This window comes from Aquarana catesbeiana, linkage group LG05 (assembly GCF_042186555.1).
Source record: "Aquarana catesbeiana isolate 2022-GZ linkage group LG05, ASM4218655v1, whole genome shotgun sequence".
In the NCBI taxonomy this organism is placed as follows: domain Eukaryota; kingdom Metazoa; phylum Chordata; class Amphibia; order Anura; family Ranidae; genus Aquarana; species Aquarana catesbeiana.
Window position 1 is genome coordinate 475,701,730 of NC_133328.1, and position 13,389 is coordinate 475,715,118.

The following is a 13,389-nucleotide window of genomic DNA, read 5'->3' on the forward strand; positions in this document are numbered from 1 at the left end:
TCAGGTCATTATGTTAACTGATTTGACTTGTGAGATCAAGTTATGCAAGTTAAGCAATTTTAGCAATGTAAAATCCCCTAAAAAAAGAAACTGTGTGGATCCCCCCAAAATCCATACCAGGCCATTTGTGTGTAGTATGGATCTTGAAGGGGAAGCCCAGGCCAAAAAAAAAGAAAAACTGCTCCCCCCCTCACTCCAATCCATACTAGGTCCTTTGGTTGTGGTACGGATCTTGAAGGGGAAACCCATGGCAAAATGTAAAAATAAAACCCACGCTAAGAAAAAAAAAAAAAAACATGAACAGGTCCCCCCCCCCCCAAAATCCATACCAGACCCTTATCAGAGCATGCAGTCCGGCAGGTCAGGAAAGGGGGATCATACCAGGCCACATGCCCTCAACATGGGGTAGTGGGTGCATTTGGGGCAGGGGGGCTCTGTAACTCCCTACCCCAAAGCACTTTGTCCCCATGTTGATGGGGACAAGAGCCTCTTCCCAACAACCCTAGCCCAACATCTCAAAATCAGATCCCGTTCTTTGAAGTTGCATGAAAGTCAGACCTGAAGTTGCAGGGCAAAGTTGGATTGGACGTCGTGCAGAACGGTGATCTGTCTATGTAAACAAGGCAGATCGCCGTTCTGTCAGGAGGGACGGCATGTATCCTGTGTCTCTGCAAAGCAGGGACATGGATCTATGCCTTCCCCTGTTAAAAGCACCTCCCACCATACACAGAAACACAGACTAGGCACACAGTTAACTCTTTGATTGCCCCTGATGTTAACCCCTTCCCAGCCAGTGTCAGTACAGTGACAGTGCATAATTTTTAGCGCTGATCACTGTACTAGTGTCACTGGTCCCCAAAAAGCGTTGAAAGTGTCTGTCAGCATCAGAATGTGCACTACAATATCGCTGTCCCACTGTAAGTCGCTGATCGTCGCCATTACTAGTAAAAATAAATAAAAATATCCCATAGTTTGTAGACGCTATAACTTGTGTAAATCAATATATGCTTTATTGGGATTTTTTTACCAAAAATATGTAGCGGAATATATATTGGCCCAAATTGATGAAGAATTTTTTTTTTTTAATTGGATATGTTTTAAAAGATAAGGTAAAAAATATTGTGTGGGTTTTTTTTTTTTTTTTTTTTTTCAAAATTGTCGGTCTTTTTTCGTTTATAAAATGGAAAACGCAGAAGTGATTAAATACTATCAAAAGAAAGCTCTATTTGTGGGAAAAAGGACATACCATTTATTTGGGTACAGTTTTGCATGACCACGCAATTGTCCATTTAAGTAACGTAGTGCTCTATCGAAGAAAATGGCCTGGTCATGAAGGGGGGTAAGTCTTCCAGAGGTCAAGTGGTTAAGGTCCCTCCGGCAGTTCTTTGAACTACAAGCTGCCCCAGTCTTATGGCAGAAATACACAATAAGAAAATCGGGCGAAAATTTCAGTTTCTACCCGTTGATGCCCAGCAAGTAGTGGTTAATGTTGGTGACGTTTTCGACTAACAAACGCTGTTTCATTGGTTGACGGTCGAGCGATTGGTTGTTTTTCCCAACCGTGAATTCCAGCTTTTATTCTGGTTTATTTTCAGTCTCTTGGCAGTTGGTTTTCTATGTTTCCCCCACCTCAGTAGGACCGCTTTTGGACATCTTAATCGTCATGGCAGTTCACAACCAGAAAATAACATTAAACGGATGTTTGCTTCTCCTAGGCTCCGAGCTGGGCTTTGTGACCGCTGTGCAGTAACTGAAGAGCACATGAGGAAGAAACAACAAGAATTTGAAAACATTCGACAGCAGAACATGAAACTCATAACTGAGCTTAGTAAGAATTCACTTTCTTCTAATTTTCTAATTTCCCCTGCCCTACCTTTTTAAAAGCGATTCTTTTATAAAACAACTGCAGTCTTTTTTTTATAGTTAGTATGAAGTTGGATATTATATCTATAGTTTGTACATGAAATGGCTTTTGTCATTATAACCTTGAAGAGGAAATAAACCTTGATGGGTTTTACTTCCTCTTTTTTTTTTCCCCTGCAAAGTATGCATCGCATACTAGCCCATTATGTTGCACTTACCTGCAAACGAAGTCCGCAAGGTCCCCATTGATGGCCGCGTCCATCTTCACCCCTCTTCTTTCCGGGGCTGTGGACTCCGGCTCTGTGACTGGCCGGAGTCGCATAACGTCACTCCCGCGCATGCACGTGGGAGCCGACGGTCATGGCACGGGCCCTTTAGAAATGGCACAATCGTGCCCTTTCTTCAGTACGCATGCGCCGATGACGTCTGCGCAAGCGTATATGGTAAATATCTCCTAAACCATGCAGGTTTAGTAGATATTTTCAGTACCTACAGGTAAGCCCTATTATAGGCTTACCTGTAGGGAAAAGTGGCGTGTAAAGCCACAATTTTTTTTTTTTTTCAATTGGGCAATGAGGGTTTTGAACAGATGAGATTTTTCCTTGCTTTCTGTGTGGACATAGGGACAATATCTGCAAATTGCAAAGTTGCACCAATCATAGATGAGGACATATTTGGTATAGCATACAAAGAGTTGTGCCTTGTCCTTTATGTTCCTTGTAATACTGACATTTTTGTTATGATGTGTTGGTACAGTGGAAGAAAAGAACACACTGCAGGATGAAAACAAAAGACTCTCAAAGCAACTTGAGCACATGCAGAAGGCGGCAACAGAGTAAGTAGAATCTTTAAATTCCAGTGTTCTGTTTCCAGACCACATGCTGAGACTTTATTCCGGCAAACTACATGTACAAATGTGTAATTACTGTTAAAATAAAGGATAGTTTTTTGTAACATTATTAAACGTTTCCTATACAAAGAAGATTAGGAGCTGCTCTTGTTATTTGATCTGTCCTTTTGTAAACTTTTTTTTTAAAGCTAACTTAATTGTAAGCTGAAAGCCAATCTGTGAATTTCCTGAGAGAGTCTCAAGTGTTCCAACCTTAGCATATTTTGTGATACATTCTACGTTGTATTTAGGAAATGGCCCTTTTTAAAAGATAACTAAACCAAGAGTAAAAAATGTAAAATATATATCGGCTTTCCAATCCTTGGCTGTTTTGACTGAATTAGTATCTATTTTTCAGGCTAAACATGTTTTCATAAAGCTCAGAAAATACGTGCTGAAACTGTTTAATCTGTCTTCTGTAAACTATCATTCTCCCCATTCCATATGTGATGGAGATAAACAAACAGACAATGTTGTAGTCCAGCCTTGGCAAAAATCACAAGTTCTTTTAGATAAAGTTAGAGTGAGCAGAAAATGGACAGGAAATGGAAATCTGTTATTTATAAGATTACCAGGTGAAAAAAAAAAGCCAGGAAACAAAGGAAAACAAATGCAGCCACCTTGTCTAAGGACTTCTGAGCTGGAATTAGATTTTTGCTTTTGGGTTTAGATGCACATAACGTGAAAGAAGAGGCTTGTGTTCAATCAACTCCCCACAATCAGTTTAAACAGTGTAAGTCCATCATTATGTGTACAATTTCTCAAATCTGTTTGTACTTTTTTTTTATTATAACACATATCAGTCACGTGGCTTCAATACCTCTCCAGTCACAGAGCTAGGGCAGCTGGTGGTCTTCTTCCTCCCGTTTCCTCTGTCAGAGCACTCTTATGAAAAAGGACACCTGTGCGTCTATATTCATGAGAAAACATATAACATCATAGATGGGGCGGGACCAGTGGTGACAGGCGCAGACACTGACAACGGTACCAGGAAGTGCCCGGGAGCAGCGACATTGGTCTGCACAGGCACACAATTGTTGAAGCACGGTATGGCCCCTTTATGGCTGCATGGGATTTAAACTTGGTCTTGCCTATTTTGCAGGCTTCTCCTTTTGAACTTCTCTTAGGTTGTGCTTCTAGTAGCCATTCCCTCGGCTCACAAGGTCTTGGAATTGGCTTTGTTTCCTGCACAGATCCTTTCCAGCTTCTTCACCAGAATAAGGCTATGGGCTATGTTGATGCCTCGGTGCTCTTTCCTATCCAAGGTGGTTCCTTCGATCCACCTGAATCAGGCTATGTGTTGCTATCTTTTTGTTCTAATCCTGAGGAAAATGTGCTATACTCTGTGGATGTTGTTTCATCTGTTTGAGTTTATCTGATTCTTTTGACACTCTAATTCTGTATTTGTTTTGCCTGTGGGTCCTCGCCAGGGTCATACTGCCTTTTGATCCACTATTTCTAGGTGAATGTGTCAGCGCATTTTTCTAGCCTCTGGTATAAAGGGCAGGACCCAATTTACAAGAAGTGCTAATGCTTCCTGTAATTTCAGCACCAAGCTTCTTGTAAGTTTTTAAGGCATCTTCTGTTGACACATTTACTATGGTCCACTGTTTATGCCTCTGTGGAGACTGGTTTTGGCCTAAAGGTCTTACAGGTGGCTCTTGTTGCCCAACCCTCATGTTTAGTGCTTTGGGACATCCCAAGTAGTCATAAATACTAACTCCTGTGATGTACAATTCTCAGAATAGAGTCAACCATGGTAGCTCCATTGTTTTTTTATAAGAACAGGGCCAGCAATGGAAGATGCCTTGTTCTCTCATGACAGTTGTACTTTAATGCAGAGAATAGCATACTGTTGAAAGGGATGCCTGTGTCTGCATGCGTTCCTACAGACCTAACAAAATCTTTACCAATCTGACTGTTTTCAGTTACATCTGAAAACATTTGGTAACTAAAATTCTCTAGTTGTAATGCTGGTAAGAAAAAAACAAAGGGGCTTTGCATGGCTGGCCAAATACTGTAAGCTGTTCTGGTTCTAAATTTAGATGATGATGTACAGTGCATCATATGATTTCTTATCCTTATATTTTTCATAGAAGGGATGCAAATTTATATTTTGATTAGGTGGTAAATTACCCTAATATAAAGTATGTGTTGGAGACTAAGCTAGACTGACTAAATCTGTCACTGGTCCTTGGTGGATGGTTATGTGGACGGAACTGAAGGATTCCTTCTGGTAGGAATGTGCCCAATGGTGGAGATAATTCTTAGACCCTCATGGGGCTTAGGCCCAGTGGTGGAGATAAGTTAGAAACCATCTTGGGCTGCTGCCTTTTTGGCACAACCTTAAGGTTGTTTTACGCATGCAAGACTGGGACTAAATGAGGAAAGGAAGGAGCGCCTGGTATCCAAAAGAATTGCGAGTTTGGAAATCGATTCAAGAACTTTTATTTAGCGTACTAACAAAATTACATCAAGCTGGGTGCTCCCTTCTTTCCTCATTTTGTACCAGTTATACCATAAAGGCTATCTTAGAAAATATTGTTCTGTGTGTTGCACATTTGAGAGACTAAAACGTTGCAGTACATATAAGGCCATTTATGCACCCTTCCTTCACAAAGTAAATTCCGTCATGACCTTTCTTATTGCTATAACATAACCATGTGGTTTTTACAATCCTATTTAGAACAACTGTTTACAGGACAAGTGCACTTCTACAAAAAAAAGTGTATTAGTCTATGCTCCCCATAGACATTAATTGGGCTATATTCAGAGTGTCTCCTGTTTTGGTGTATAGCCCTGAACAAGCCTTTATTGGTTGAAGGAGGCAAACATCTAAGTAGACCATGGCTATCATGCCGAAATATGTTCTGAGGTTTCTAAACTATAAAATGGGTGGGCTGGAACCCGACAGAGCTCTATCGCCCTTACTTTTTGCCATAGCCATTGAACCACTGGTGGCTGCCATAAGGGGGAACCCAGAGATAGTTGGATTTAGGTGGGGTGAACTGGAAGATTATGCTGACGATGCCCTTCTATTCCTAGGTAACACGTCCACCTCTTTGATTAAGCACATGGAACTGATTCAAACATTCAGGAACTTTTCCGGATTTAAAATAAACTTGGACAAATCGACAATACTACCTTTAGATCCCCTGGCGGGGCTCCTGCCTCAGACAGCTGAACAAATTAAAGTAGTGGATAAGTTCAAATATTTTGGCATAGTTATACACCCTAACTTAGATCAATATATAAAGCTAAATATAGACCCACTCTTTAAAAAATTTCAGGAAAAAATGTCCAGCTGGACTAAGTTGCCTCTCCCTGTTGTCAGCAGTTGCAACTTGATAAAGATGACCTGGAACCCACAACTACTATTTGCACTCCACAATGCTCCTTTATGGATCCCTATTCATGTGTTTAGGAAGTGTAATACTATCAATCGAGCATTGATATGGAGGAAACAGGTTCCTAGGATTAAATTGAAAACCGTGCAGGAAGCAAAGGACTCGGGTGGATTGGCGGTTCCAAACCCATTTTACTATTTTATGGCGGCTCAGCTGAAACACCTAACGGGCTGGCTTTACCCTGAGTCCTCTGATCCTATTCGGAACATCGTGGGCGCACAGCTATCTGGCGGTGGACTTGTGGAGTGCATAGAGGCGGGTGAAATAGGAGCTCTGACACAATACCCCACACTAATAGTAATAGACAAAGTATGGAACAAAACCAAACAGCACCTGCAATACACAGGATACACAAATTGGTCACGCATGTGGAATAACTGTAACTACCCAGAACTAAACAAATTAAAACATTTCTCCAATTGATCAAGGAGCGGAGTAAACTACATCCCACAATTATATTGTGGCGGCATTCTCCGAGACTTCCAATCATTACGCTCAGAATTTAATTTACCGAATACATCATTCTTTCAGCACCTACAGCTTAGGCATGCCATAGCGGCACAGGCCACAATATCCACCTGGGAGTTAACTAGACCCGCGATACTTACACAACTAATCATGTCATCATCCCGGAAGGGTCAAATTTCCTCCATGTATGGCTCACTTCTTTGTCATGTATCTAAAACAATGACTTTGAATTGTAGAGCTGGATGGGGAGAAGACATAGGGGGAATTTCAGATGAAGAATGGAACACCATACTAGATAACGTACTTAAAGTTCCCCGGTCTTCCTCTCAAAAACGTACCCAATTATTTATTATTCACCGTACATATTGCACACCCAAGAAGCTACACAAATGGCACAGGAGAGATGATCCATTATGCCCTCGTTGCCTTATTGACAATAGTACACTTATTCACATGCTTTGGAAATGGCCGAAACTACAGAGGTATTGGGCAACAGAGATAGACACTATCGATAGCATATGGAACATCAAACTTATAACTGACCCTAAGATATGTCTATTGGGATGGCTAGATGAGGAACAATACACTCCCCATATGTACATTGCCATTTTAAGGACACTATTTCTAGCTAGGAAACTTTTATTGCCAGGAAAATGGTTATCTACAACGACACCCACACTGGCGGAGTGTATTGCGTCTGTAAATGACTCGCTTATTAGAGAACAACTCACATATAAACACTGAGGTTGACGGAGAAAATTTGAGAATATATGGGATCCCTGGTTGACCACCCCTGGACTGGCTCCATTGTGCTTGGTCCACGATAGAATCCTAGGAGGCAGAATCACTTCATCAAATACACCATCTTAGAATTAAACAGAGAGGGATTTACTAGATTTGAAAGAGGAGGAGAAAAACATCACCCCATTCATGCAATAGCTTTAGATGGAAAGTTGTTATGCAACTGATGGGTACTGCAGAGGTTGAACTGTATATAGTTTTGTTTTGTTTGATGGTTACCTGAGGAAAAAAAACGTACACTACTCCCCACTGGTTAGGGGATGTTGGTACTGTTGGGTCAGGAAGTAGAACAGGGGGAGGAGGAGGAAAAAATAAAATGAAAAATGATCTTCAGAGGACGCACAGGACACGTATTGAGATTAAGGAGTTACAAACATAGTAACTTTATCATACAAGTATATCTACATTTCCAAATGTGATGTTTCGTTTGCCTTATAGAAAACATGGTAGACCAATAAGTCATATTTTATGTCCTCACAAACTGTAGAATTTTATTTGTATGATGTAACGTAAACCGCTGTTGCTTTTTGTTTTTAATGTGGTTATTTTCAATAAAAAAGATCTGATTTAAAAAAAAAAAAAGGGGTGGGCTAGTATGTGCTTTATTAAAGTTTACTTGTCATTTTAATGTACTAAACTGTAACTACTGGATACCAGAAATAAGTATAAAAATTATATTTTGGCTACTATTTTGATTTTGGGATCTGCTTTAATATTTTAGCACAATGCTGAGGGCACATGAGGAAGAAACAACCAGTCATGAAGATGGCGAGGATGGCATTATTCCTGATTCACCAATTAGTTCTATTTCTGCAAATGTGGTTAGTAGAATGCGCAGAAGAAAACTGAATAAGCACATTCGCTATACAGAACGCACACAAGATGAATCAGAGATTTCAGAAAGCACAAACAGTAAGTTCCATGACTTCTTTCCAGATTAGAGTTCTGACCGTCATAATTCAAAATAACAAGAATGAACCCTACCAGTAGAGTAGCGTAAGCTGATCTACAAATACATTTTAAGTCATGGTCCACACCTAGTATTGGGTGTCTTTATAAGAAGATGAACCTTATTTGTTGAAAAGTAAAAACATTTTTTTATCATCCATTAAGGCACACAAGAATTCAAGAGTTCCCAACAGTTGGGTTATATTGCTTACTACACGGCGTTGGGCACTGGCAAACAAAAACTGTTAAGCCAGTTCCCATATCACCCTGCCTGTAGAATTAATAGGGCTAGGTTCACATTAGTGCAGTGCTGTTTTGATCCGATTTTCTAATGCAGTTTTGTAGTACAGCTGCAGTGCGACATGATGCATTTTTGATAAGTTTTTCATGCGTGTTTTACTACTGCTACTCATCCCTGCTGTCAGCTAGCAGGGATGAGTCATTGGTTATTAAGGAGCTTACATCTAGAGTCCCGTACCTATTCACATGAGGGGCCAGGATCTGGGAACCCCCTTGTTAAAGGGGGCTTCCAAATTTCGATAAGCTACCCCCCACAACCACCAGGCCAGGGTTGTGGGGAAGAGGCCCTTGTCCGCATCGACATGGGAACAAGGTGCTTTGCCAGAGGCTGCCTTCCCATGTTGTGGGGATGCGGCCGTATTGTGTGTTAGGATGTTGGCGGGTACTAGCTATTTAACAACCTATAACTCATCCCTACTGCTGACATCAGGGATTAGTCACTGGTGTTTAGGATGACAGCAAGTGCTGCCTCATAACAACCAGCACAAAATGACATGTAGAAGCGACTTTGATGCATTTCCATTGAAGTCTATGGAGCAAAATTATATTTCATCGCACCAAAGTAGCACAGGACCTTTCCCCAAAGCCACATATCGCCATTGCTCTGCATTGATGTGAGCAGGCACCATTGGAAGTTAAGTCTTTTTCCATTGTTTTGAGATTAAGTGCAACCCAAGTCCTTTTTTTTTTTTTTTCTTTTTTTTTTTTGCTGTTGTTCTAGTAGGTTGGACGCCTTTTTTTTTTTTTTTCTTCTTTGATTTCATTAAATACCTCAAAAACCACTGTTTTAGCTAGTTTCTACACTGCAGTTATCAGGACCGATGTATTCTCAGCAACAGCTTTGGAGGCCATACTGTAGCTAAATCCCACTGGCCCAAGGACCAAACATTGCTCTGCTAGCCTGGAATGTGATCTTCGGACTAAGCTTGGCTTCGTGGCACATTTCACACTTTTGTCTCTGGTGTGAACCAGTCTCTGAGAACTCTCAGTAAGAGCAGTTGGGCTGAAGCATCAGGAACTACCTCACAGTTAGTACCATTGTTCGTCATTTTAAAATTCCCACTACCGTCATCTTACTGCAGTAGCAGTTAAAGGATAAGTTCAATTTTGTTCACCGTTTTTTTCTAAATTCCAGCTCCCCTATGTACCAATATAGCAATAATGTACTTTTTATGCAAAAATATCAAAGCTTTACATTAAATCTACAGACACTTCACTTGTCCTCATCAATGTTTCCAAACGTATCCATTAGTTTTGCTTTACTTCCTTGTCAGACTATAGGTCTTAACACAGGAAGGAGTTGATCAGCTGACCTCATTAGCACACACCCTGCATCATCCACCCTCCTACCTACCTACCTACCCATTCCCAGCTGACAGTTTTTTAAATGACATGCAATCAGTGTTTACCCTTCTCACTACATAAACAATATACAATCAGATTGCATAGTGTATGGCCATCTTTATACAAGTACATAAGAGGGAGTGGACAGAAACTCAGCTGTCAAACACCATTTACATCTCTGCGATCTTCAGCTTCCTTAAAAAAAAAATGTAATTTTAAGAACGTTTGTTCGATTTTCGAATCATTAGTGTGGTCAAATCGACGTTCATTTTCAGCCACAGTGACGGGAAAATTTGGAAATAATAGAAAACTTCTTGGTCAAAGGAATTTTTAGACAGTGTATGTGGTTTTTGTTCAGAAATTACATTCATTTTAATAACAATGTTAAAAACAAGTGAAAATTTAAAAACAACATTCTTTCATTCAGCGAATGTACAAAGATTTTTCGTCTGAATATTCTCGTCTGAAAATGTATCCGTGTGGCCAGCATAAGACTTGGTACATACCTATGCAGTTTGCTTTTGATCTGTTTCTGCAGTGCTTTTTGCTGTGCGTTTTGATTTTTGCGCACGTGATTTTGCTGCGATTTGCGCTTTTGCATTTTTTTGGGCCAATTTGTTGTTGGGCAGATTAAAAAACACGAATTGCTGCAAAAACGTATTACATACTTTTCTGCAGCTTCTGAATTGAACTATATTGAACCAAAAAAGCACTGTTTTGCGTTTAAAAAAAAAGTCCCTGACCCTTTCCAAATACGCAGCGGCTGAAAAAGCATAGATGTTAATGTATCTCATAGGAAACCATGTAAATGAACTAATAAGAAAAAAACCCTGCGAGCCACAACGATCCAATGCCAAATAAGTAACAATACTCAGCTGCAGGCGCAGATCACGTTTCATATATCGTGCAAATAATTTAAAAGAAAAAATTTATACGCTGCCCTAGAGTAAACTGTATCAATCTGAAATCTCTTGAATCTGAAAATATGTGCAAAATAACTCTCTCTGAGTGAATCAACTAGTGACAAATAAAAATCCAAACATATAGATATATACATATATAAATTAATATAAACCAGACACAAAGTGCAATGTGCATAAAAAATTACGCAAAATAGTTAAATTGCATACAAAGATTCAAAAAGTGCCTAGTGCTCCACAATTATCATAATAAACAGTCCTGATAAGTAATATTAAAGTGATTGGTGATATAAAAAAAAAAGCCTGTAAATCAATTTTAAAAAAGTGTGTATAAAAAGTGTCCGTTGATGAAGTGATATCGTTTGGTAAATTTATTAAAAATAAATAAAATACACTCTACACAATGGGGTACTCACACTATCCCGGTGCGTAAGTGCACCGCTCTATATCAAGCCTCCAAAATAGTAGCCAATGTAAGGGTATAGTATGCGTCTCCACTTAGACAGACTGTGCTGCTCACTCTGTCCTGGCCCCTCCCCTACACGTGTTCGACACAGGGATCACGTGTCTTGTGAAAGACATGAGCATGTTGGATAACGCCATCAATGGACACTTTTTATACACACTTTTTTGATATTGATTCACAGGCTTTTTTATATATCACCAATCACTTTAATATTACTTATCAGGACTGTTTATTATGATAATTGTGGAGCACTAAGCACTTTTTGAATCTTTGTATGCACTTTAACTATTTTGCGTCATTTTTTTATGCACATTGCACTTTAATATGTCTGGTTTATATTAATTTATATATGTATATATCTATATGTTTGGATTTTTATTTGTCACTAGTTGATTCACTCAGAGAGAGTTATTTTGCACATATTTTTAGATTCAAGAGATTTCAGATTGATACAGTTGACTCTAGCGCAACGTATACATTTTTTCATGTAAATGAATTGTAGTGGGTTTCTGCAAAAAGCACCGAAAAAACACATAGATGTGAACCGGGTCTAAGACGTTTAGTAACATAATGGGGTTAAAAAAAACTAAAATTAGCCCTTTATAGTACCAAAAAAAAGCAGATAATCACTACTGTAGGGGTTCATTTTTTTTATTGTAGACCTGTGAAAGTAATATTTACAGTAGCGATTTGGTCTTTTTGTACTATAAAGGGCTCATTTCAGTTTTTTAACCCCATTATGTTACTGGCCGATTAATCGATTATGAAAATAGTAATCGATTAATTTCATAATCGATTAGTTGTTTCAGCCCTACAAGTCGGTGGCTGTTTATTCATCCTACGCCCTTCTTGCTTTGGTGAGGTAGGCAGAAGCACAGGCTGTGCTCCCCAGTAACAGGCATCGCCCAGTAATGACATTGTGCTCTATATAAGCCTTCATTATTTTCTTGTATGTAGTGGAGTGGGGAAAAAAAAGCTTTTTAGAATGTTGATTATTCAGGTTTAATAGTACTGCTGTTGTACACAAAACACTGGAAATTGCTATTGGCATCCTAAAATACTAATCACTTTGATCTGTGACCGGTGCTCATTTTGGGAGTGATAAATCAGGACAGAAAGAAGTGATTTAACAGGAAGATGTTTTTCTGCTTATGTAACCGTTCGCTAAGCTTTCTCACACTATAGAAGCAGTTTTTGCATAGCATGCAAAATGTTACTTGGAAACATTCAAATTAAGGCAAACATAGTGACTGTGCACAGATACAAATATAATCTATAAATAATCCTCTTCATCTGCCTTTTTCCAAAGAAGAGCTTATCAGGTGAAATTTAAAAGAAAAATTACAACTGAATGATTTTATATCTTTTTTAGGGGTGTGGTTCTCAGACACAACCACGAGTCCGTATTATATACTGTAAATCTTCCAGCTGCAAAAGACTGACAGTCATTAGTGGGAAATTTCTGATGTGAACCTTTCCAATTGCTTTGTACCAGCACTGAAAGTCCACCACTGATTGGGAACTACTGGGCATTCTTAGCACAGTGCTGCTTGGGCTCAGAAGCCTATTGCATTTTAATAAATGTTTGGGCTTCTCCTGGTCACTACATTAAAAGCAGTAGACTTCTACACTGAAGAAAGCCAAGTGGTGCTTGACACTGCTTAGAAGCACGGTTATGCCCGATGATTGGCTGGGATTCTAAGCAGAGAAGGGCCCTGGCCTGACTATTTGCAGCTTCTTATAGGCATATTTTAACATAAGGAAATACCTTTTGAAAAAGCAAGTGACATAATTCAACATTTACAAAGGGACAAATCTTTTCCTTTCACAACACAGTGAATTTATAATTGGTACATTTAAGAGAACCACGTGCCTTAAGGCCTTAATAACCTGGGAACTAAAGCTTTGCCCACTTCTCCCTCTGTCTATATGTACCAAAACCTGAGGCTCCAGCTGAATCATTCTAAAGGTAAAAATATAAAC

General features: G+C 39.5%; 1 protein-coding gene across 9 annotated transcripts in view; it reads left to right on the top strand.

The window, feature by feature from the left end:
* RBBP8 (RB binding protein 8, endonuclease) overlaps positions 1-13,389 on the top strand; it is a 127,085-nt gene that overhangs the window by 47,299 nt on the left and 66,397 nt on the right. For all 9 annotated transcript variants that reach the window (XM_073631466.1, XM_073631465.1, XM_073631467.1 and 6 more), the window contains 3 exons: positions 1,716-1,828; positions 2,620-2,698; positions 8,150-8,340. In XM_073631466.1, the coding sequence (XP_073487567.1) occupies positions 1,716-1,828; positions 2,620-2,698; positions 8,150-8,340 (383 nt within the window). The remainder of the gene's footprint in view (positions 1-1,715; positions 1,829-2,619; positions 2,699-8,149; positions 8,341-13,389) is intronic.